The sequence below is a fragment of the Muntiacus reevesi genome, chromosome 13 (assembly GCF_963930625.1).
Source record: "Muntiacus reevesi chromosome 13, mMunRee1.1, whole genome shotgun sequence".
Lineage (NCBI taxonomy): Eukaryota > Metazoa > Chordata > Mammalia > Artiodactyla > Cervidae > Muntiacus > Muntiacus reevesi.
The window spans coordinates 52,416,413-52,438,976 of NC_089261.1; the positions used below are offsets into that span (position 1 = coordinate 52,416,413).

Here is a 22,564-nt window from a genome sequence, read left to right on the forward strand (position 1 = left end):
CTGAAATGTGCCCCCCACCCACCCACTCCAAATTCATATTTTGAAGCCCTAACCCCTAATATGATGTTTGGAGATTAGGTTTTCAAGAAGGTAACTAAAGTTAAATGAGGTCATAAAGGTAGACCCCTAATCCAATAGGACAGATGGCCTCATAAGAAGAGGAAGAGAGAGATTTCTCTTCTCCTCATGCCCACATATGTATAAACATATGTGTATTTGTGTGTATATGTACGTGTGTATCTATATATGTGTGTATATGTATGTACATGTGTATATATAGCTGCACTTCAGCCGTTAACAAAAGAACTAGAACTGCAGAAATTCTCAATAGGAGAAAAACGAACTTCTGTCTTTCTTGGCTCCTTTTCCTCAACTTATAATTTGAGGTTCCTGCAATCTTCAGAGAAAAAGAAGACTCACCTGGTTCCTCAAGGCACTGTTCTTTCATGGGTCTCCTGCCTTCCAGCCCCGCTGACCACTGCAGTCTGGTTTCCACCACCATGTAAGGTTCACGTGAAGAACCTTCTAATTGTCACATCCAAAGGATTCACTTGCTGCCTTGACCTCTCGGCAGCATTCATCACGGTTCTATTCTGGCAGCTTTAGGTTCCCTTACTTCCAAGATACCAACCTTCCTGTTTTCCCTCTCTGACCAGGTCTCAAGTCTCTTTCCCTTCCAACCATCCCTAAAGATGTATGTTTCACAGGAATTTAATCCTTAACACTTTTCTTCTCTCCCTCAAAAGACTTTTTGTGAGTAACCTCATTATCCATGAGTTTAACTCCTAGACTTTCAAAAGTGTCTGTCTCTGACTGCTCTATGAATGCCCAGTCTTAGTTTATTTGCCTACAAAGTAACTCCACCTGGGTGTTCCACAGAGGCATCTCAATTATATGTTCCACCTGTTTTCCTTGTTTGTTATCATTATCTACCAAGGGCTCTGTCCTCTCCTCCCTCACCCCCCAGATTTAATCTGTTCCTCAATGCTGTGGTTTCTGTCTCCTTCACAGTTCTCAAACCCATCTCTTTTCCACTACCTCTGCCCCAGTTTATTGGTTTGGGAGGTTGTGTGGAGGGAGAAACAGAGATGTACATCAGAGTCACCTCTGTGGTTTGCTTTTTAAAGAAGCGTGCCTACCCTGGCCCTCCTCCAGAGGTTCTGAACCAACAAGTCCTCTTCCTCCCCACACTGTGCTTATTTTTCCCTGGCCTCCCATCCATCCTCCACACTGCTGACAGATGATCTTTCCAAAACTGCATCCTGAAAGTGGAACCTGTCTTTCAGAGGTTCCCCAGAACCTTCGGATAAAGTCCAGATTCCTCGGGAAACGCTTGACACTTTATTTCTTGCTCACAATTTCCACCTCATCTCCTGCCACTCCCTTACAGGCAGCCTGCACTCAAGGCTTATCAAAGGGTGGTACTTGCTGTTCCCGGAACATCCCTCCTTTCCTTCTTTTGCTGTCCTCAGTGGTTCTCCCTAAGCCTTTCCTGCCTGGAATTCACTTTGTTCAAAAAGTCTCTCCTGACTCCTACAGGCAGTGAGGCTCTTCCTCTTCTTCATTTCCACAGCACCTTGTTCAAATCATGATTCTATATTTATTATCCGATGACGTAAGTATTTCTATGTATACAAGGTTTCACTCACCAAACTGTGAGCAAACTTTGTTCATTATTTACCTCTATTGTGAAGCCTGACACATAATATGTACTCAACAAATGTTTACTAAATGAATTTTTTTTTTAATTTTTATTTATCTTCGGCTGCAACTAGGGTTTTGTCACTGTGCGAGGGCTTCCTCTAGTTGCCGTGGGCAGGGGCTACTCTCAAGTAGTGGCGTGCTGGCTTCTCATTGCGGTGGCTTCTCTTGCTGCAGAGCACAGGCTCTAGGGCTCTAGGGCTTCAGAAGTTGTGGCACGTGGGATCAGTAGTTGCAGCTCCCAGGCTCCAGAGCACAGGCTCAGTAGTCGTGGCGGCCGGCTTTACTTGCTCCCTGGTATCCCTGGCAACTTCCGGGACCAGGGATTGAACCTGTGTCTCCTGCATTGGCAGATGGACTTTTTATCATTGAGCCACCAGGGTTGGCTCCCGGTCAACCTGGGGATTTAACTACCAGCCCCCTAAATGAATTTGAAGCGAATAAAGTTTTAATTTATACTTTTCTGATTGTTTAAAGTATACAGTATTTAGCATATACCAAAAATAATGCTACCGACCCAGTTTCAGGAGAGCAGGCTCTTTGAATCCCTTTTAATAATGACAGTTTATATTCAAACAGTACTTTTAATTTTTCAAAGCACTTTTATTCCAACACTTTATTATGGATATTTCCAAACATATGGAAAAGAAAAAGAACTGTGAGTGAATTCTCATAGAGCCTAGATTCTAATTCAACATTTTGCTATATTTGCAGAACACTTTTTATGGACTGGTTTGATCATCACCTTTTATTTGACCTAATGACTAAGCTATGACTTTCTATAGATAAGGAAAGTGAGACTAAGAGATTTAACGATTTGCCAAGGAGGATGTCTCCCAGGAGTTATGATCAACCCTGTCAGCTGACACATCCACACCCTCTGGGTGTCGAATATATAACCCAGGTCTTAAAAATATTTTGAATATCCTTAGTCATGAAAAGCTTCCAATTCCACAAGACACTAGACTCAGCAAAATCATGGGAAAACCAACAAGAAAACATTTCTAGGTCATAAATCATTCAGAGAGGAACCGAGTCTTGGGTATCTCTCCCACTCACCCCACTTCCTGTTCTGGTTAGCCATCACTTCCCGCCCAAGCTATCTGAGATGTTTCTTCCATTCATTCTTTTCCAGTACCAGATGCAAGTCTAGAATATCTTTCATATCAGCTAGTCTACTCTCTTCTGCCTTTTCACACGCCCGAGACACCTGACCTCCAATGACAGCACGGCCCTAAGACATATCCTTGCCCAGCTGACAAAACAGCTCACCCTTTTCTACCATGTTAAGTCTAATACAATCTGCCTTACGCAGTATAACCTATCCAAGCATCTGCCTTACTTCCTTGCTTCCATCCTACATAAGAGATGTTGCTGCAAAGATACCTAGGGCTTTTTGCTTTATTTCCTTTTTTGCCTGTGTAAATCACCACCACTCTTCCTCCCAAATTCCACAAATGTAAATCCAAGTCGTAGCCCAACACAAATGCCAATCTTTTAATAAGCCTTCTAGAAAACCCAGGCATGTTAAGACCTCTATCGCCAAATTTACATAAACTTACGGCACTGATCTTAATACACCTTGTACAGCTTTATGGTCTGATTTCTCTTGCCACGTTGGGCCCCCTTTGCCTGAGGATAACATTCCTGAGGAAAGGGACGTTTTCTTACTCTGCGTCGCACTTGCACACAGTAGGGGCTTTATCGTGCTTAATTTCGTTTTAATGCCACACATCCCGCCTAAAGGGTGGGGGACAGACACCCTCTGCCGGATTCTCACTTACACGCGTACACGGATGCTGCCTTTCACTCGGACACACACGTGTCCCCGGGGCCATAGCCTGGAACGGTCTTGGGACTCCCAGCCTGTGGACGTTTCCACTCCACCCAGCGGAAGGGGAGGCTCATTTCTTTAAAACTGCCTTGAGGGATACTTATTACCTTAAACCTCCCACAGCCTCCCCCCTATAAATAGCTGAAGATCTGCGTCCTCTCAAAGCAGGATCACTCCGGTTCTACGAGTCCCTGCCAGGTCGCGCCTGGCGCCGGTCCCATGGACACCCCCTCCCTGGTTCGCTTGGTAGCGCCCGCTTTGTCAGCGCGCTGCGCTCGCCGGTTACCCTCCAGCTCCAGCCGGCCCGCGGCAGACAGCGCCTCGGCTTCGCGGCATCCGCAGCTTTGTCCGCGCCGTCTCGGGCTTGTCTGCCTGCGACCTTCCCCCGAGCCGCGGCTGGAGGAGAAGGAGCCCCGGAGCCTCTGCTCGGACGGCCCCAAGAGTCTGCTGGGCTTGCCCACCTCGGCGGGGCCCGCAGGTCGGTGGGGCGCGCGAGGGGCCGCGGCGGTTTTGGCGGCGGCGCCCGGCATGTATCAGAGCCCGCGGCGGCTCTGCTCCGCCCTGCTGCAGAGGGACGCGCCCGGCCTGCGCCGCCCGCCCGGCCCGCCGCCGCCGCGCCGCCTCTCGCCCACGGCCGCCCCGCGGCTCCAGTCCCCCCGGCTCCTGGCGGCGGCCTCGGCGGCCCGCGACGTCGCGAGGTCGTGCTCCCGAGCAGGTGAGTGCTCCGCCGTTCCGGGTGGAGAACGCGGCGGCCGCCACCTGGAGACGACGGGGAATGAATGGGAAGCCGGGGGCTGCCGGGCGGCGGGGTGCGAGCGGGAAGCCGTGCCTGTTCTCCCGGAGCCGCCGTCTCTGCACTCTTTTGCCGCTCTGCTCTCGCCATCTCTTGCCTGGGGCTTGCATTGCGTCCGGTAAGAACTGGAACCCCGTACCAGGTTTCCGTTTAATCCTTCCCGTTTGATGCCGCAGTTTCAGTATTTCTCGCTCTTGACCTACGTTATCTTTTCCCCTTCCGATGCCGCAGATTGTGTTTTACTTACTGCGCTAATGGTGGAACATTTTATGCAATACGTCTATAAAGTTACATTTATCCGATCATGTGGCCTGAATGGCTTAGGTGGTCAGAATTTTGAAAAATGTATTAACACGCATTGACTCTTTGGACTTGAATTTTGGGGGACCCTTCCAGTCTTAATATTTGAGTCATTATGCGTCCTGTATACCTGGGGTTAAGATCTTGTAAAGGTGATGCGATCTCTTTGCCAAGAACCTGTTGTATAGGTCACGTGCTCTGGATTTTCCTTGGGTTGAGGGGAGGGAAACGGCTAGCAGGATCTTCCCTGACCAGGGATCGAACCTGTGCTCCTTGCATTGGAAGTGTGGAGTCTTAACCACTGGAACCCCGGGGAAGTTCCCTGGATTTTCCCTTGTGTGGCCACGGAAGTTTCTGCCCGAGGCCTCAATACCGCGGCCGCAATTTACATACAAATTAGTATTAGTCATACTTTTAAAATTAATAAAGCTTCTCTTTCAAAAGTGGGCAGTTTCATCACGCTAGCAGGTATATTTTAGTCGTACTCAAGTTTATTGCTGTTTAAGATGTATGAACATCTCAGACTGTAAACGACTGCCTTTTGCTCCAGAAGTTTTGTGTTCTCTCTTTTTTTTTTTTTTTTTTTTTAATATTATTTTATTAGTTGGAGGCCAATCACTTTACAACATTTCAGTGGGTTTTGTCATACATTGACATGAATCAGCCATATAGTTACATGTATTCCCCATCCCGATCCCCCCTCCCACCTCCCTCCCCACCCGACTCCTCAGGGTCCTCCCAGTGCACCAGGCCCGAGCACCTGACTCATGTATCCCACCTGGGCTGGTGGTCCGTTTCACCATAGATAATATACATGCTGTTCTTTCAAAACATCCCACCCTCACGTTCTCCCCCAGAGTTCAAAAGTGTTCTCTCTTTTATGCCGCCCTACACGGGTTGCCGGATCTTAATTCCCCCACCGGGGATTGAACCGCCAAGGCAGTGAAAGAAAGCGGAGCCCTAAACACTAGACTGCCAGGGAATTCCCAAGTTTTGTATTAACTTCAGAACAGATAGAGTAGTAGAAACTATGTTCAGTGTGGCTTTCTTTACTGAAAGTGATCACCCAAAATGTGATTGAAGTCAAGATATTAAACTCTATTCAGATGATTGGCCTCTATTCAGATTATGGGCGGATGTTTAGATTGAGACATACTGTTTAAAATCAGGATTTTCTTTTTGTAAAGGGACTTCGTCGGCGGCCAGCGGTTGAGACTGCGTTTCCACTGCAGGGGTCACAGATTCCAGCCCTGGCCAGGGAACTAAAATCTTGCATGCCGCCCAGCGTGACCAAAAATAAATAAAATTAGGATGTTAAACTGATTACTGGAGACTAAACTCTTTTGTTCTTTTTTTAAAAAGGGTGAACTTGACAGTCATTGATATTTTCTTTGCAGTTCTGTAGGAATTGGGCGTTTGTGAAGTAACTATTAGAATGGAAAAATTTCTAGAGGCACATTGTTGGGTTTGAAGTGGGAGAAGTAAAAGAAAATCAGCTGGTGTCTTCTGTAGCACCATATCTCTTGTCTTAATCTCTTACCTTAAATTTCCTGCGGGTCCTAGGGCAGAGTTAGCCAGTAGGTTCATCTTGGGAATACACATAGCTTGTGTAATCTAGATAGAGGTCTATGCTGTTAGTGGGAAGAAAGGTCAGGACATGTTGGATCTTAAGCCTTTGACATAGAAAGATGTTTAATGACCTTCCTAGAAGTCCCCTGAAATCCCCTAGTTTTAGAAAGAAATTGAAAGGATTTACAAGACCTAGGCAGTTTTCTCATCTTGCTCAGTTTTGGCTTCAGCTGCTTGTTGGAAAAACTCATGAATGCATTTATTTGCATATCCTTTGATCACTCATTCATTCATAAAGTCTTTCCATTTCTCATCTGTCTCAATCTATTTGTGTTAGTCGTTCAGAGGTGTCCTGTCCTTTGCAACCCCACGAACTATAGCCTGCCAGGCTTCTCTTTCCATGGGATTCTCCAGGCAAGAATACTGGAGTGGATTGATGTTCCCTTCTCCAGAGGATCTTCCTGACCCAGGAATCAAAACCCTGGTCTCCTGCATTACAGGCAGATTCTTAACCATTTGAGCTAGGTGCCACCTTATAGGAGGTAAAAGAATGTGAGACATAGTCTGCCTCTAAGGAGTTTAGTGCCCAGTCAGAGAGATGAGTTTTGCACAAAGACCTGAGTGTTTAATGAAGTAAGATATCTTTTATTATTCTTTCAGTTAAAGGTTAGCAAATGGCACAAGGGTGCTGGAGAGCATGAAGTCTGATCAGTGGTGATCATTTTGGCTTCAAAAAGTGGTTGGTGTTTGAGTTGGTCCTTGACGTACAGTTAAGATTGAAAGAGATTAAAAACATTTTGCTTGGGAAAAACCAGGAGCGATGTGGAAGGTGTGAGGCATGGATGTGGCAGGGTGAGAGAAGAGGTACCTTGCCAAATGTTTCCCAAGATTCATAGATCTTATTGTAGACTTATTTAAAGGAATCGTTACAGGTGGGTCCCGAGTTCCACATTACTTAACAAAATGACAACAATAAATAAAAAGCAGACTATTACAGGCCTCAAGGTTTAGATATCTGGCTAGAGAAAGTCTTCAAGGAACTAAAAGCTACACTTTGCTCCCTCTAGCATCTTTTGGGGTGTGTGTGTGCTGAGTCGCTTCAGTCCTATCTAACTCTTTGGGACCCTATGGGTCATAAGCCCGCCAGGCTCCTCTGTCCATGGGACTTCTAGGCACCCCACTAGAGTGGGGTGCCATGCCATGTCCTTATCCAGGGGATCTTCCCGACCCAAGATAGAATCCCAAGTCTCTTAACGTGTTTTGCATTGGCAGGTGGATTCTTTACCACTAGCACCACCTGGGAAGCCCCAATCTTTACTTTGGGGCGGGGGGATGCTAAATCCCAACAGTTGACCCTATTTGTTAATCAGTTCCTTGATAACCTATGACCTGTGGCAGTCACATGTCACTGCAAAGGTGAGTGCAGCCCCTTTGCAGTCATCAAATGCTGGGTTATTAGAATTTAAAGGGGACCTTTTCTCATGGAAGGATCACAGGGCCCATAGAGAAGCAGCAGCTGTCAGTTACTCTGCTGGATGAAACGTGGTCTGCTGTCATCTGTGGATTTATAAATGCCATCCTCCAGATCCCACCTCCTCAGATAATGAAGAGTTGGCTGAGTTACTGTTCTCCACCACAGGAACACATTGCTTTTTTTCTTGGTACGATTTTAAAAGCAAATACCAGCTCATTTGAGGAGGTGGTTTTATTTAGTATGTCCTTTAACAATGTGAGTAATCTGCTTATGAGAGAGAAGTGCAACAGCTTGTAATTATCAAGCTTCTATAGAAATATATTTTCTTTGTAGGAGAACCACAGTATTTGTTTTCCCATAGCATTCAATGGTAAGAGCTTAAATACAGTGAGTTACTGGGGGCTTTTGAATTAGAAACCATGATATCAACCGATCTGTAAGTTTTACTGAACACAGTACACTTAAAAGGCCAAATATTTTATTGTCTCATGACTAATTGCATTGGAAATTAAGAAATGAGTGTGGCTGGATTTGTTAGGGAACAAACTTTGAATGCAAGAGAGGAGGGTGACAGAGATCATTTGCCTGGAAGCAGGTAGCAAGTGTGGGAACAGGGATGAACACCGGGGCGGGGTGGGGGGGATCGACCCTTGGGTCGGGAAGATCCCTTGGAGAAGGGGATGGCAACCCACTCCAGATAAAATACCTACTGGCTAGGTTCCTCTGGTGTTTGCTAGAAGAAGTGAGGCAGGTATATTCTGGTTCTTGTAAGGAGGAAGGGACACTCAGCATATATTTACTGTTAGGAATGACTGTTTAATCAGGATTCCAGGACTTTGCTAACCACTTGAATGGTTATTACATTTGAATAAAAGGATGATGCGCATGGGTGTTTAGTTCCATAGTAAACCCACTTGTACTTCAATGGAAAATCTACTGAAATATTTTGAATTTGTTATTTTTAAAAAAATATTTGGCTGTGCAGTCCATGAAATCTTTGAGGCATGTGGAGTCTGGTTCCTGAGGACCAGGATCTAACCCAGCCCCCTGCATCGGGAGCACAGAGTCCTAGGCAGGAAGTTCCTGGATTTGCTGTTTTAGGATGGGGAGAGCAGCCTTCCTACAGGAAGGAATAAGACCTCAAGCAAAAATCTTAGTTGTCTTCTTGTCTCTACATGATCTCAAAGCAGCAGCTGAAACCTACCAGCTACACAGAATTCAGCGTCAGTGTCAGGGAGTGTCCAGGAGAAAGAGGGCTAAGAAAAAATCATACCTGTCAGATTTAAATGTTTTTATGAAATGCAGCCCCCCCCCCTTCCCCCTGGGTTCCTCATCCAAGGTTGGTTGAATCCCCAGATGCAGATACCAAGGGTGTACATCATTATTTAAAAGGAGCTTGAGCATCCAGATTTTGGACATCCGAGGAGAGTCCTGGAACCCATCCCCAAGGGATGACTGTACTTTTTTTTTTCTTTTAACACTATCAAAAGAATGCCTGATCATCTGATCATCTCAAATTCAGATCATCTGAATTTTAGTTTCTGCAAGTGGGTCTTGAGCATCTGCTAGCTCTGATGTATAGCCTGGGCAGACAGCCAATGAGACACTTGTTTTGCTCAACGCTTGGAAGCCTGCTAGAAGTCCCCAGAAGTTAGTCTCCAGTAGAGATGGCTATTGGATTATGAGGGATTGTGCAGAATGGTGTAAAAACTGCTTTTTCCCTTCGGAATGGAGTAGTCTGAGAAGTTCAGAGATTCCAGGAGCCAGAATCATGGAGCAGTAAAGAAAAGGTGCAGTAGGGTGTCCAGGAAGTGCCTTGTGCATCGTTTTCCTTTGCCTTTCCCAGCCTGTCCCCCGACTCTGAGCGTCCAGTGCTTGGGCAGGTCCATCCAGTACAGGGTACGAGGAAGTTATTTTGCATGTCCTAGTGATGCCCTGGACATGATGGTTTTCTGTTTCCTTTATGTTTTGCTTTCATGTTCATCTTTCAGATCTTCTAGGTCAAATAGATTTGCTGAGATATGTTCTACAATTAATTTCTCTTTCCTGTGGTTCATTCTGAATTTTATTTGGAAAATTTTCATGACAATTTTAAGAAATGATTTTTCAAAAATAATATGTCTGTTAATTTTGCCTCAGAACGTCAATCTCTTTGATAATACCGATTATCCTCTAGAAGTTTAGGATTGTTTGTCCTTGGGGTTCAAAAGTTCTATCAGGATAAATGTCTCAGTATCAGATGAACCCATTCAGCCTAAGGACATACCATTCTTTCTTTTTTTTTTTTTTGGCTGTGCTGGGCCTTCATTGTTGTGTGGGCTTTTCTCTAGTTATGGAGAGCAGGGAGTACTCTCTAGTCACAATTTGCAGACTTCTCAGTGTGGTGGCTTCTTGTTGCAAAATGGAGCATTGGTCCTGGAGGGCAAGTTCTTCGGGAGTTGCGGCGCACAGGCTCTTGAGCACAGGCTCAATAGTTGAGCACTGCATGTGGGATCTTCCCAGATCAGGGACTGAACCCATGTCTCCTGCATTGGCAAGCAGATTCTTTACCACTGATCCACCAGGGACATAGCATTCTTTAGCCCAGGAAAATTTCTATCTCTTGGATTTTATCTTGGATTTTCATCACTATTTTATCAAATTCCCTGTTCTCATATTATTAAACCTCCTGCTAGACAGGTTGTTGTCTCCATATGCATCCACCCTCTGTGGCTCCTCTTGCATTTTAAAAGAATTATCTCTTTATATTTCATGAGATTTTTTGGAACATGCCTATTTTGCAGTTTATAATTTTTGGACATTCTAATTCTCTGCTCCTTTGTTCATAGAAGCCTAGTCTTGCTTTGTGTCCTGTATAGTTGTGTGTGCATGTTTCAACCCCAGACCTTTCCTCCTGGGAGAGCAGTTTGCATTCTCTGCAGTTGGGGAGGTTTGGGGGTGGGGGAGTGCAGGCAGGCTCCCTTCTGTGTTCGCCAACACTCAGCTCACCCCTCCAGCCACGCCTTTAGAAATATCCCTGAGGTCCATGGTTAGCGCCGGTCTGCTTTGCCTCCCTTCCCGTCCATCACTCTTGGGAGCCCTTCCAGGGCCTGTCCCCACATCTCTGAAGCCTGCTCTCCAGCTGGCAGAGGCCACCCTCTTCTGTCTGAGAGGGGAAGTGAGGGAACTAGCAGCTGTCTCAAATACCATTGCTGAAAGACTGACCCTAACGATGGCCCTCTCTTTGTGGACTTAGCTTTGGGTTTCTTCAAAGCTCCCTTGGGAAAAGCCGTATTTAATTTACCTTTGGTAGTTTATACTGCATTGCCCTCCTGAGAACTCTGGGAGAACAGAGAACTCTGGGTTCTCTGTTAATTCAAACCTGTCTCTGTCTTCCTGGAATTGTTTCTTAAGCCCACTGGTGGCATCCTTTCTGATTTTACCCATATTCTTTCAGACTTCAGAAAGACATGCGTGTGTATACTTTATTCCAGAAAGCTCTTAGGAAGGAGAATAATGTATTTTTGGCCTCATGTCTGATGACCTATTGTACAGTATTTATCAATTCCCATCTTAAAAAGGAGTCATTGGACTGGAGATTTTAAAACTGCTGCCAGTGTCACTACACATTTTAGAAGAGGATTCTTTTCCTACATGTGCTGTAACTATTCAAGCAAGGCTGTGGGAATCTATATATGAAAGTTCGTTTCTCCCTGTTTTAAATGACGGAGTCTTTCGTAGTATGTACACATGGACTGTACAATTCACAATCTAGAGCAGGAGTCTGCAAACTCTGTAGAGAGCCAGCTAGTATATATTGGGCTTAATAGACCAGATATCCATTATAGCTATTCAGCTCAGCTGCTGTAGTGTGGAAGTAGCTGCAGAGAGTACACAAACCTTATTTACGGATGCTGAAATTGGAGTTTTGAATGATTTTCACATGTCGGGAAATATTACTACGGTTTCTTTTTCAACCATTTTAAAATGTAAGCATCCATAGGCATCTCATACCAGGCACTGGGAGATGTATGCGGACCTCTGACCCCCAGGGAAGAATAGCAGAGCACTCCTTAGCCCCGTATTTCCGTTCACAGCTGTGGACCCAGACCGCCTCTTGAGCATCCTGGGGATGTTACGATGGCACCGGGTTGTAACCCAAACCTGATGTCTTGCTTGGTGGGGAGCAGCTGTCACACCAGATTCCTTGTTTCTGCCTTTTCAGTTTTCAGTTTTCTAGCATTTTGCTGGAAAAGTCTGGCTTGTGCAAATGCTTGGCCAGCCCACTCATAATCAAGCACCAATTTTAACACGCTAACCTATGTATTCATTGTGGAGGGATTTCTCTTTCCTTAGCCATATTTTCAAGATGAATCTGGCATGACTGAAAGGACAGCTCCACTTTGTCCAGAACGCAGTTGGGTATTCTTGTGTCTGACTCCTGCCTAGCAAGAAAGGTCACTGGGATTGTCACACTGTGTCCAGGAGCTTGTATTTATAGACCCGCTGGGTTGGGAGACATGACCTTCACTTGATACCTCTAGTAATGCCACGTGCCAGTAAAGCGGGTCATTACACCGCTTCGGACACTTGCGCGGCGCCAGTGTGCACGCCCTGATGGCGGTGACTTGGGCAGAGGGACGAGGTGACATTGGACCTTTGTTAGCTGCCGCGCGCGCCCCTGGCGCAGCTCCATCCGGTCATCCTGACTCTGGGTCAGCAGTGTCAGATGTTGATGAGCAGTGGTCCGAGGTGCAGGCAGCCCTCTCCAGGGCCAGATCCTTGGCCAATTGTGCAGTCAGTCTTCATGTCTATAAAATGGAGAATACAATACCTACTTCGCTGGATTGTTGGAAAGATAAGTGTGGTATATGCTTGGCTCTCAAATGTTAATAGCTGCTCTTTAAACCCCGAAAGAAAAGTAACAAAATAGCTGCCATTTAGAATGTACTAGGTATAGCTCGTGTAACTCTTAATCCTCACAGTAACACAGTGAAGTAGGTCATGGTGATCCCCAGATGAAGAAACAGAGCCACAGAGATAAATAACTTGTTCGGGATCTGATTAGTGAAAAGAGAAGCCCTGATTTCTGGAAAACCAGGCTACCTACCTTGAGTCCATAAACAAGGCAGATATAGTCCCTATCCTCATGGAACTAATGAGTGAAGAACAGGGGTTGTAATTTAAATATTAAGGGTGACTTAAATAAGAGTAAGAAAAAGGGAGCCACTTGAACTTGATCCATGAAGCTGTGAGCCACGGGGACTGTGAATCTTCATTGAATTATTCATTAAGTATTAAATAAATATATTGCATACCCAACATCCAAGCTGTTTTAGCTCGATGGTAATCTCGTGAATATTTTGAAGGTGACCACACTTTTCAGGCATCTCTAAGACCAGTGAAAGTTAGCTGCTGAATCCGTTCTCTAACCTGTCTGGGGTGACTGAGCACAGCGGCCAGTGGGCGGCAGCAGAGGCCGCTGTTTGAACGGGGCCTTCCTGCGACGTCAGTCCTTTTCGGGTTGCGGTGCTTTTCTCTTCGCTGGGCCCAGGCTGGTCAACTACAGCAGCGTCTCAGGTGTGTACCCAGATCATCCTGGCTTTTGTCTAGCTTTTACTTTTTAACCAGCATTTTCTTTTTCCCAAATAAAAAGATTAGTTGAAAGAGTGGCACCATTTGGAAATCTCTTCATTTGAAAGTCTGGCTTAATGGGTGACAGCTGTCTGCATCCTCCTACTTGCTTCTCCATTCAGCCTGTTGTGATATTTTGGTTAAAAGATATGAATCCAGTCTCTCGCTGGTTATATAATTGGAGAGAATTATTTTAATAGCCTTTTATGATAATTGTGGGTAGTCTTTTGTGGTAGCATATATTAATAGTTATTTGCAACGTCAAATCTGATACCATATCAGTGAACATCTTATTGCTTATTTGGGAAGTGTGGTTAACTAGGTCATGTGGCTCTTCCAGATGTTATACAATATAGATATAACCTTAACCATCACCGCCAATCTTGTCAGAGAAGTTTAAAAGGTACTGGGGACTTCTCAGGTTCCTGATGGCAAATATGTTTTCCAAAATTTCCTCTGGGAAATTTTTCTCATGGGCAAAAATACTGTCAGTTGTTTTCCTTAAAGTGACAGGCTCACTTCTTACATTTTAGTGGATAAATGTCTGCCTTGTATCCATATGTACCTGACTAAAGTTTGTTGGTTCTTTGAGGTGAAGACAGGGGTGAGTTCATTTTGCAGGCCAGACACTCACCCGAGTGCTTTTGCTTAAGGCAGCGTATTTTATGTGCAGTACAAGTGTTTATGTGGACTTTGCTCTTTGTCTAATTTAAAGATAGGTCATCAGGGCTCCAAAGTTAACAGAAGTGCTTACTGCCACCTCACTTAAGGACATTTGAGGGTAAAGCAGGCAATTTAAAAAATGAATAATGGTGAAGAGCACAGTGGCCCCTCCTGGAGCCTGGGGCCACTGCCTGAGTTAATGCTGACAAAGCGGCGGTTTCCTCACAGTTGCGGGTAAAACAAACGAAGACAGAGAAAGGATGCCTCAGTGTTGCTACGAAAACCTTGGCCCTGCATTTCTCCAAGGTGTCTCAGACATCCCTAATGGTTCTGTCTATACATCTACAGGTACTGTTAAGTGAAACATGAAATCTGGATGAAGTGTGTGATACCTCAGTACCACGTGATTCCTTCTAAGCCTTCCCTCATTCATCTGCAGCTCTCCTCTTTCACAGAAGTCAGACTCCCACCATCCATTACTTACTGTATCTGTTCAACCGCCATACCCATGTAAAGTATTTTCGGAATTGCTGACACCCACCCCCCCAAGAGAAACAGCTTTGCTAACTTGAGTGCACTTCCTTTAGTCTTGAGCGGTTAAAAGCTGTTTTCGAAAGTGACATCATTCCTTTTTTCCTGAACCCCCTTCTGTGAATTTGTCATACATTTGTAATAGATTTATTTGTCAGAGTCTGCATTTCCTCTTGATCCCTCCACGTTGATCTTATGAATTTTCACACATTAAAGGTCCAATAGCTTTTGCAGATAAAACCATCTCAGTTTGCTGTGCGCCTTTGGTCTACTTCCAGAGCACTGAAATGGCTGGTTTTGACGCCGAGCTTCAGGGGGAGGACTTGTCAGCTGCCTCCCGCGGTTGCGCCTGCAGTCTGCTTGGTGGGTTTCTCCCTCTAATGTGTCAGCCCTGTTAGCAAACAGACCTGATAGTCTGCTCCAGAGCTCAGTCCTCCATCTGGCAACAAACATCTCCCACCTGTTTCCAATTTGCCCCTCTCTTCTGAACATCAGTCATACCTAACTGCCAAACCCCTATTTTCTGCAAACCCTACCCAATTTTCCTAACTTGTATTGGCAGTTTCATCCTTGTAGTTGCTCAACCATCCATCTTGGAAACTTTTTTGACTGCTTTCTCATAGGCCACATCCAAGTAAGTCATCAACAAAACTTGTCGGCTCCAATTTTGGATTTACTCAGAATCCAAGCACTTAAACTGGGACTAGAACTGGGGCTTTGATGCCCACATTGCAGTATGTCATTCCTCTTTTTTGCTGCAAAGCCTTTGTCTTTAGGTGGTAGATTTAATTTTTGAAAACCCTCAAAAAGTCACAAGTAAGGTGAATAACAAGATATAGTAATCCACTATTGGACCAAAATGAGCTGACTTTTTTTGAGCTGAGCTGGCTTTAATAAGAATGTGTTTTCCTCGAGTTTTGTAGCTAATAGCCCTATAAATACATTTCCAAAACCAAACCAAAAAAGGACAACAGGGAATAATGAAATTAGAATACCCGTTTAAGCAGTCTAGAGTAACAATTCTGATTCTACTGTTACTAATGATGATCACTGCAAATAATTTTTAATTGAATATGCTTGCTTCTTTCTGGTCCCTGCTCTGTCCCACCCCCACCCCTCATCCCAAGCTTTTTTCTTTCTTTCTTTTTTTTTTTTTTTTGTTGTACTAAATCCTCTTTGGCTCATTCTTGGATCATATAGCCAGTGGATAGTGTACTATCTTAACCTCATTTAGACTTGATTTGCTATGTTTAATACAGCACCACCAGTTCATATATCAGTATCTCTGGTCATTTTGGTCTAAAGCTTGTTCTCTAGTTCCAGGGGTGGTAAGGCTTTTCTGCAAAGGGCTGCATAGTAAACATTTTGGCTTTGAGGGCCAGAAATTATCCTGTCACATGTTGTGTGCCTGTGTGTGTGTGTAACATCTCAAGATCAAGGACTGTGCAAAATACATCTGGCTGCAGTTGGCCATCCCCTGCTCTAGTATTTTCTGGAAGAAGTGTTCCTAGAGTCAGTATTCCAGTTTTGCTGGATGTGAAATTCTTGGCTCACATACCATGAGTCATATATATAAAGCCCGACATGTTTCAAATATGTAACTTCATTTTCTTCTGGTCTAAAAACATTACAGTTGAAGTCTGATCCTCTAACTTATAAGTTACTTGCTGTTTCTGGCCTGGAGTCCAAGGGATTTGTTTCTGTTTCTTTACAGTCCAGTTGGTGTTGGTCATTCTGGGTTGATAGTCTCAGGTATGTGTGTTTGTGTCCATGATACATGTTTTTTTAACCTCATAATTTTTCTTTTAAACCACTGATCTTTTTTTCAGCTTTATTGAGGTATAATTAGCAAACATTGTATGTATTTGAGGTGTTCTGCATGATGGTTTGATATTTGTAGTAGTTAGTTAAGTCGCTGAGTCGTGTCTGACTCTTGCGACCCCATGGACTGTAGCCCACCAGGCTCCTCTGTCCATGGGATTCTCCAGGCAAGAATACTGGAGTGGGTTGCCATTCCCTTCCCGACCTAGGAATCGAACCCGGGTTTCCTGCCTTGCAGGCAGATTCTTTACCAACTGAGCTATTAGGGAAGCCCATTGATATTTGTACACATCTTGAAATAATTACCTCAATCAAGCTAATTAACATGTTGCTCACACAGTGTGTGTTTGCGGGGGGTGGGTGAGATCACTTAAGATCTAAGATCGCTTAGAGGATTTTAAGTGTGGGATATAGTATCCTCAACTGAAGCTACCTTGCTGTACATTAAACCTCCAGAACTTAATTCATCTTGCATGATTGAAACTCTGTACTCTGAAGAGTTTTTATAGTTTTTAGTATCAATACGTGTTTCATTTCCTTGCATTGGTTTTCCTGCTACAAGAACCTTTTATCCATATGTTGCATCTTTGCTTTAAATTAGTACATAGTATTTGCCACTATCTCTCAAGCTTTATTTATTTCCTCATTTCTTTCTGTTATGTGTTTTGTTACTAATTCTTCACATTGCCTCATCTGTAAGTTTTCTAATTTAGACTACTTTGTCATTTTCTTAATATCTTTTAGCTCATTTTGCAATAGGATATAACTTTGATTGGCTTGCTGGGCATGTCTTCCAGCACTTTCACTGTATTAGCACATTATACTGTTCCTTGTTCACTTTATATTGAAGGTTTTTAAAGAAGTTTTTAGGAGGAAGTGTGGTTTAGGATAACCTCTTAAATCTTCAACTCCTGTTGGACACAATTAACCTTTTTCACATTCATTTTTGCATGGTACTTCCTTTTTTATCACAGCAACCACCCTGAAACTCAGCTTGGCGAAGCTGATGTCATCAAGGATGCAGAGCAGTCCTGTTAAAACTGTGAACAGCTTCAAGCTGCTCATTTGCCTGGAGCCTGACAGATGTCAGATATTGGAGCCCTTGTGAGTTTGCCGTGATACCCTGACAGATTGGTCTACTGTTAGGCTATTACTGATGCTGGAAACCATGCTTGAGAAAACATAATTTTTTTTACCGATTTTTGCTGAACTAGAAGTATAGAAGAAAGATTTTCAAAGTTGTACTGCCAGCCAAGAAGAAAATTTCTTTGGACCCATGTACTCAGATAGGCAAGCAAATTGATAAAAAAAGAATATCAGACATCCAGGAAATAAGTGTGTGTGTGTGTTCATGCATGTGCCTTTGTGAGAACAGGCTTGCAGGCCGTTGCACGTACGCAGAAATGTGTTTTGGGAAAACTGGTGTTTCTTTGCCTCATTTTCTCATTGGGGAACTACTTTTATAGAGTCATTGAAAAGGAATAATAGAGCATGCTTGCATCTTGGTTTTGATGTTTAAGGATAAATCCTAGGGGTAAACACTTGAATTTGCCTTTGTGACCTGCTATATAAGGTGAATTCAATTGCTTGCTAGTTTCAGGTGCAATCAGCTTGCCAAACAATGTATTTTGTAAAGAAAACATTGTGTCCTTCAAGAGAAGGCAAGGACGTGGATGAGGTCAGGAAATTCAAACCAGGAATCTTAGACATGGTTCCAAGCAGAATCTGGCCTAATTTACACTGTAATGAAGAGAAAACAAGGTTGACCTTTAAAAGAGCAATCAACTGCCTCCTAGTGAGGTGACAGATAGCTCTCCCTTCATGCTAACTTGTTGAAGACTGTGCTCTGTAGTCCTTAGTTATTATCCAGTTAGGTAAGAATCAGAAGTCCCAGGAAATGGACCTAGAAAATGCTACCTGCACCAGCATGCCCCACCCACCCCACCCCCATCCCCACTATCTCTCCCCCCACCACCGCCAACCTTTTTTCTGATTTTTTAAAAATCTGGCAGAGACTATACTGCTCAGTGATGTTCACAGAATCCTATAGAAAGCCAGAGCCCTATGAGAAATGGATTTAATCCAGCTGATTCTTCCTGTAACAGGGATCTGAGTAGATGACCCACTAAGAGCCTGCTCTAAGGTCATCTCGGAGTAACCAGGCTTTCTGACATCTGGCTGTTTAAAGCTGGTCTTCAAGTTCTCATTTAAAATACATAGAAAAAGGAAAATGGATTTTGTTTAGCCATGCTTTTGTAAGACTGTGTCTATAAACTATAAATACAAGTCTCAGGTTAGAATAAGCCATAAAGATCAAGGTATTTCAACTGTAGTATTTCAAGTAGTTGTCCTCCTAGAAAGCTAGAAGCTGGGAGCTCCTGTAGTCCACTCCATAGACCATGAATGTGGCCACATCGGCCCCAGCTTCTGTGGCCCCTAACTGCTTTATCTTGTGGTCGCTCTGAGTGAGAACGGGAGAGAGGCAGGAGAAGGCTGAGTGTGTAACCATGTCTCCTTCCCCGCAGTGTATCCCATGGGAAACGGCACGAGCAGGCTGTACAGCGCTCTCGCCAAGACACTCACCAGCAGCGCGGCGTCCCAGCACCCGGAGTACCTGGTGGCCGCCGACCCGGAGCACCTGGAGCCCATCGACCCCAAAGAGCTCCTGGAGGAATGCAGGGCTGTCCTGCACACCCGGCCCCCGCGGTTCCAGAGGGACTTCGTGGCTCTGCCGGCTGATTGCCCCAGTAGCCACCCTCCCATTAGGGTTATGCAGTGGAACATCCTTGCCCAAGGTAGGCCTGCTGCATCTCTGCCTGTACCGCCGCCGCCCCGCCGCTTCTGCGTGTGCCCGATGCACCTCGGCCTGGATGGGGGCGGCTAGAACCGGGGAGCTCTCCCAAGGGGAGGTGGGGGCAGGGAGTCCTCTGGTTTTCACTGATAAATCCAGCGATTCAGAGGTATTTCTTTCTTCCGTGTTGGTAGACTTTGCATATTCAGTGACAGCTTCTGTCTCCCAGCACATCCAGATTTCAAGGCCCCGGTCTCTTATTAGCCTGAAACTTCCTGTTGTCTGCAGCTTTCAGTCCACAGCGCTAAGATAGCGTTTGCCAGGGAGAGACTGAGCCTGCCGAGTGGGCGATGTACAGTCTTCTGCAGATGGGGGCGGGAGAGGGGGGTGGTGGTCTGGGTGCTCTGGCCAGATTCTCATCCAAACGCATCTTTATCGTTTGAGGCCAGAGATGTTGCCTCTGTTCTCTGTGCTTTGAGATACTTGTTGCGGTAGAGAGGACGCTTTTCCTGGGTCTGCTGCATTTAAAAACAGCTGTGTCAGTCAACTTTGTGCAGTGGTGCTGATCGTGGAGCTGTTGAAATTTTAAGAGGAAACCAGGGTCACCATTTTCCCTTCCTTTTCTGGAATAGAAGGGCATACTCCCTGACTTTTCAAAATTTTGGATTCATTTTTTTTCTTTTCTCAGATAGAGGTAAAAGCTGCCTGTTTAAAATAGGTGTCATTTATGGTATCTATAAAGGCTTAGTACAGGGCTAAATGTATTTAGTTCATCTCACATAGCTTAGATCTCTTAGACTACAAAGAACATTGTTTAAAGCTAAAACTTAATGTTTTATGTCCTGGAATATGTGGCTTTATTATGTCTTCTGTCCTGGAATAGAGACAGATAGTTTTAATATGAAAGAGTCAATTCCTTGCTTCATGCGGATGGTAAGAGGTAAAGTTTGGAGGTCAGTGCAGTAAGAGAATCCCCCCAGAGCACTTGAAGCAGAGAAAGTACTGTGAAGGTCTTAGGTGGCCTTACACCCAAGGAGACCCCCAGGTATTTAGCAGCTGACAACCGACTGGCTTTTGTATTTCAGCTCTTGGCGAAGGCAAAGACAACTTTGTCCAGTGCCCTATCGAAGCCCTCAAGTGGGAAGAAAGGAAATGTCTGATCCTGGAAGAGATCCTCGCCTACCAGCCAGATATCCTGTGCCTCCAGGAGGTGGACCACTACTTCGACACCTTCCAGCCCCTCCTCAGTAGACTGGGCTATCAGGGCACCTTCTTCCCCAAGCCCTGGTCGCCTTGTCTGGATGTGGAGCACAACAATGGACCCGACGGCTGCGCCTTGTTCTTCCTCCAAAACCGATTCAAGCTGGTCAACAGTGCCAACATCCGGCTGACAGCCATGACGCTGAAAACCAACCAGGTGGCCATCGCCCAGACCCTGGAGTGCAGGGAGTCCAGCCGCCAGCTCTGCATCGCCGTCACCCACCTGAAGGCTCGCACTGGCTGGGAGCGATTTCGATCAGCTCAAGGCTGCGACCTCCTCCAAAACCTGCAGACCATCACCCAAGGGGCCAAGATTCCCCTGATTGTTTGTGGAGACTTCAACGCAGAGCCCACAGAGGAGGTCTACAAGCACTTTGCCTCCTCCAGCCTCAATCTGAACAGCGCCTACAAGCTGCTGAGCGCTGATGGGCAGTCGGAGCCTCCGTACACGACCTGGAAGATCCGGACCTCAGGCGAGTGCCGGCACACGCTCGATTATATCTGGTACTCGAGGCAGGCGCTCAGAGTGCGGTCAGCCCTGGACCTGCTCACCGAGGAGCAGATTGGACCCAACCGGCTACCGTCCTTCAATTACCCTTCAGACCACCTGTCCCTAGTGTGTGACTTCAGCTTTAACGAGGAACCCTGATAGACATTTATAAACACTTGTCTGTGTCTTTTTAATCGCAGGAGTCTTAACCAGGGATGTTTCAGGAAACTGAAATAGAATAAGTTGACTGAGGAAGGGTTCCCAGTTTCTCACTTCTTTCTTTCATTGTTTCCAGCATGCCCTTGGGAAGGAACCCCATTAGCTCACATTGAAACCTTCAGCGAAAACGGTTTTTGCACTCCAGTATTGCTTTGCATTTTCTTCTTTCCCTTAGGATTAATTACATGTTGATCATTTAAGGGCATTATATTAGGCTTGTTTTGAAGCTTTTTCTGTTAGAGGATACTATATTAAAATAGTAGACTTGCTTGAGTCTCCCATAATTAACAAGTGTGCAGGAACAGTTTCTCTAGACATTTCAAGTTATTTATTTGTGTTTTTTAATATCAAGTTATGCATGGCAATATTTATTTTTTTATATCTTCATGTAAAATTAAGTAAATTATAACATGAACATGTTAAAACCATGCAAAACGTAAGTTATAGAATAATTTATAGTAATTTTCTTAAAGCTTTAAAGATGTTTTTATTGGGGTCTAATAAAATAGTAGTGTGTAAAGGAGCTATTTAGTCTTGAGGGGATTTTGTTATTTAAGTGGAAATACCAGTTCTCCTTGACACGTTCTTCATAAATCTTTGCTATGCCTCTGTGTTCTCCATTATTGTGTTTCTTGAAGAGATTCCATGGCCAGTCTTCATTATTTAGTCACTGTTACACATTTCTGGTATTCCCTTGGAGTGCTGTTGGTATTCATTTGCAGTCCCTCTGCCATTATTTATTTGTATTGAATGTGCTTTGCACAGTAGATATATTTAGGAGCTGTTATGTGGTAGTGGCTAAAGACAGTAGGACCTTCTTTTCGGAGATGGGAAACTATTCCTGGTCTGTTCATGAAGCTGTGGTTGAGATTTACTAAGATGGCCTGGTTTTAAAACATCTAGAAAGCAGAATATAAAAAGTTAACCTGGAATTCTCTTTGCCCAGAAATAAAGTGGTAAAGTTAACAGGTGAAACTCCTAATGAAATCCCAGAAAACAGCCCACTGGTAATAATATATTTTAACTCGTGAGTTGTAAATATTTGAGATTAATAAATTGTCTCTTAAAGCTAGTGTTTTAATATCTTGTCTTTTTAATGCATAGAGAATAAATTTGGTCTTTTAATACTGTTAATGTGGCGCCCACACAAACCCTGACAGTCAGACCTTCATTTTAAAGTGGACAGAGGTGGCTGTGTATTTGAAGGTGGCGTCTGATGCTATGTTTGTGAGGTATCACTGGTGACAAGGTTGGAGTCTGCAAAAATAGCTCCTCCAGGTATTGGAAATGCTTTTGAAACAAATGAGGGCTTCAGTATATATCAAAATATCATCTGTACCAGCTATCACCTGGTTCAGATTTTAGCAGTGACTGAATTTGTACATTGAGAAGCAGAATACTGATTTGGACAGGCGTTACATACTGTTTACCTGCCCTAGAGCACACCAGTTTGAAATTATCATACCCATATCATAAGCAAATCTGGATGAGAATAAAAGCCAAAA

The 22,564-nt window shown here is 44.5% G+C and overlaps 1 protein-coding gene across 1 annotated transcript; it reads left to right on the forward strand.

Annotated features, from left to right (window-relative positions):
- Positions 1–3,691: 3,691 nt before the first annotated feature.
- NOCT (nocturnin) lies at positions 3,692–22,131 on the forward strand. The gene is made up of 3 exons (XM_065904733.1): positions 3,692–4,250; positions 18,825–19,094; positions 20,176–22,131. Exons 1-3 carry the CDS (start codon positions 3,755–3,757, stop codon positions 20,997–20,999), a joined length of 1,590 nt encoding a protein of 529 aa, XP_065760805.1. The 5' UTR covers positions 3,692–3,754; the 3' UTR covers positions 21,000–22,131.
- Positions 22,132–22,564: the final 433 nt, after the last annotated feature.

Excerpts from the sequence above, each read along its gene's own strand:
- NOCT (XM_065904733.1), top strand. The coding sequence starts at position 3,755 with ATGGACACCCCCTCCCTGGTTCGCTTGGTAGCGCCCGCTTTGTCAGCG. Across the intron at positions 4,251-18,824 it reads GAGGTCGTGCTCCCGAGCAG|TGTATCCCATGGGAAACGGC; the intron begins GTGAGTGCTCCG and ends CCTTCCCCGCAG. Across the intron at positions 19,095-20,175 it reads GTGGAACATCCTTGCCCAAG|CTCTTGGCGAAGGCAAAGAC; the intron begins GTAGGCCTGCTG and ends TTTGTATTTCAG.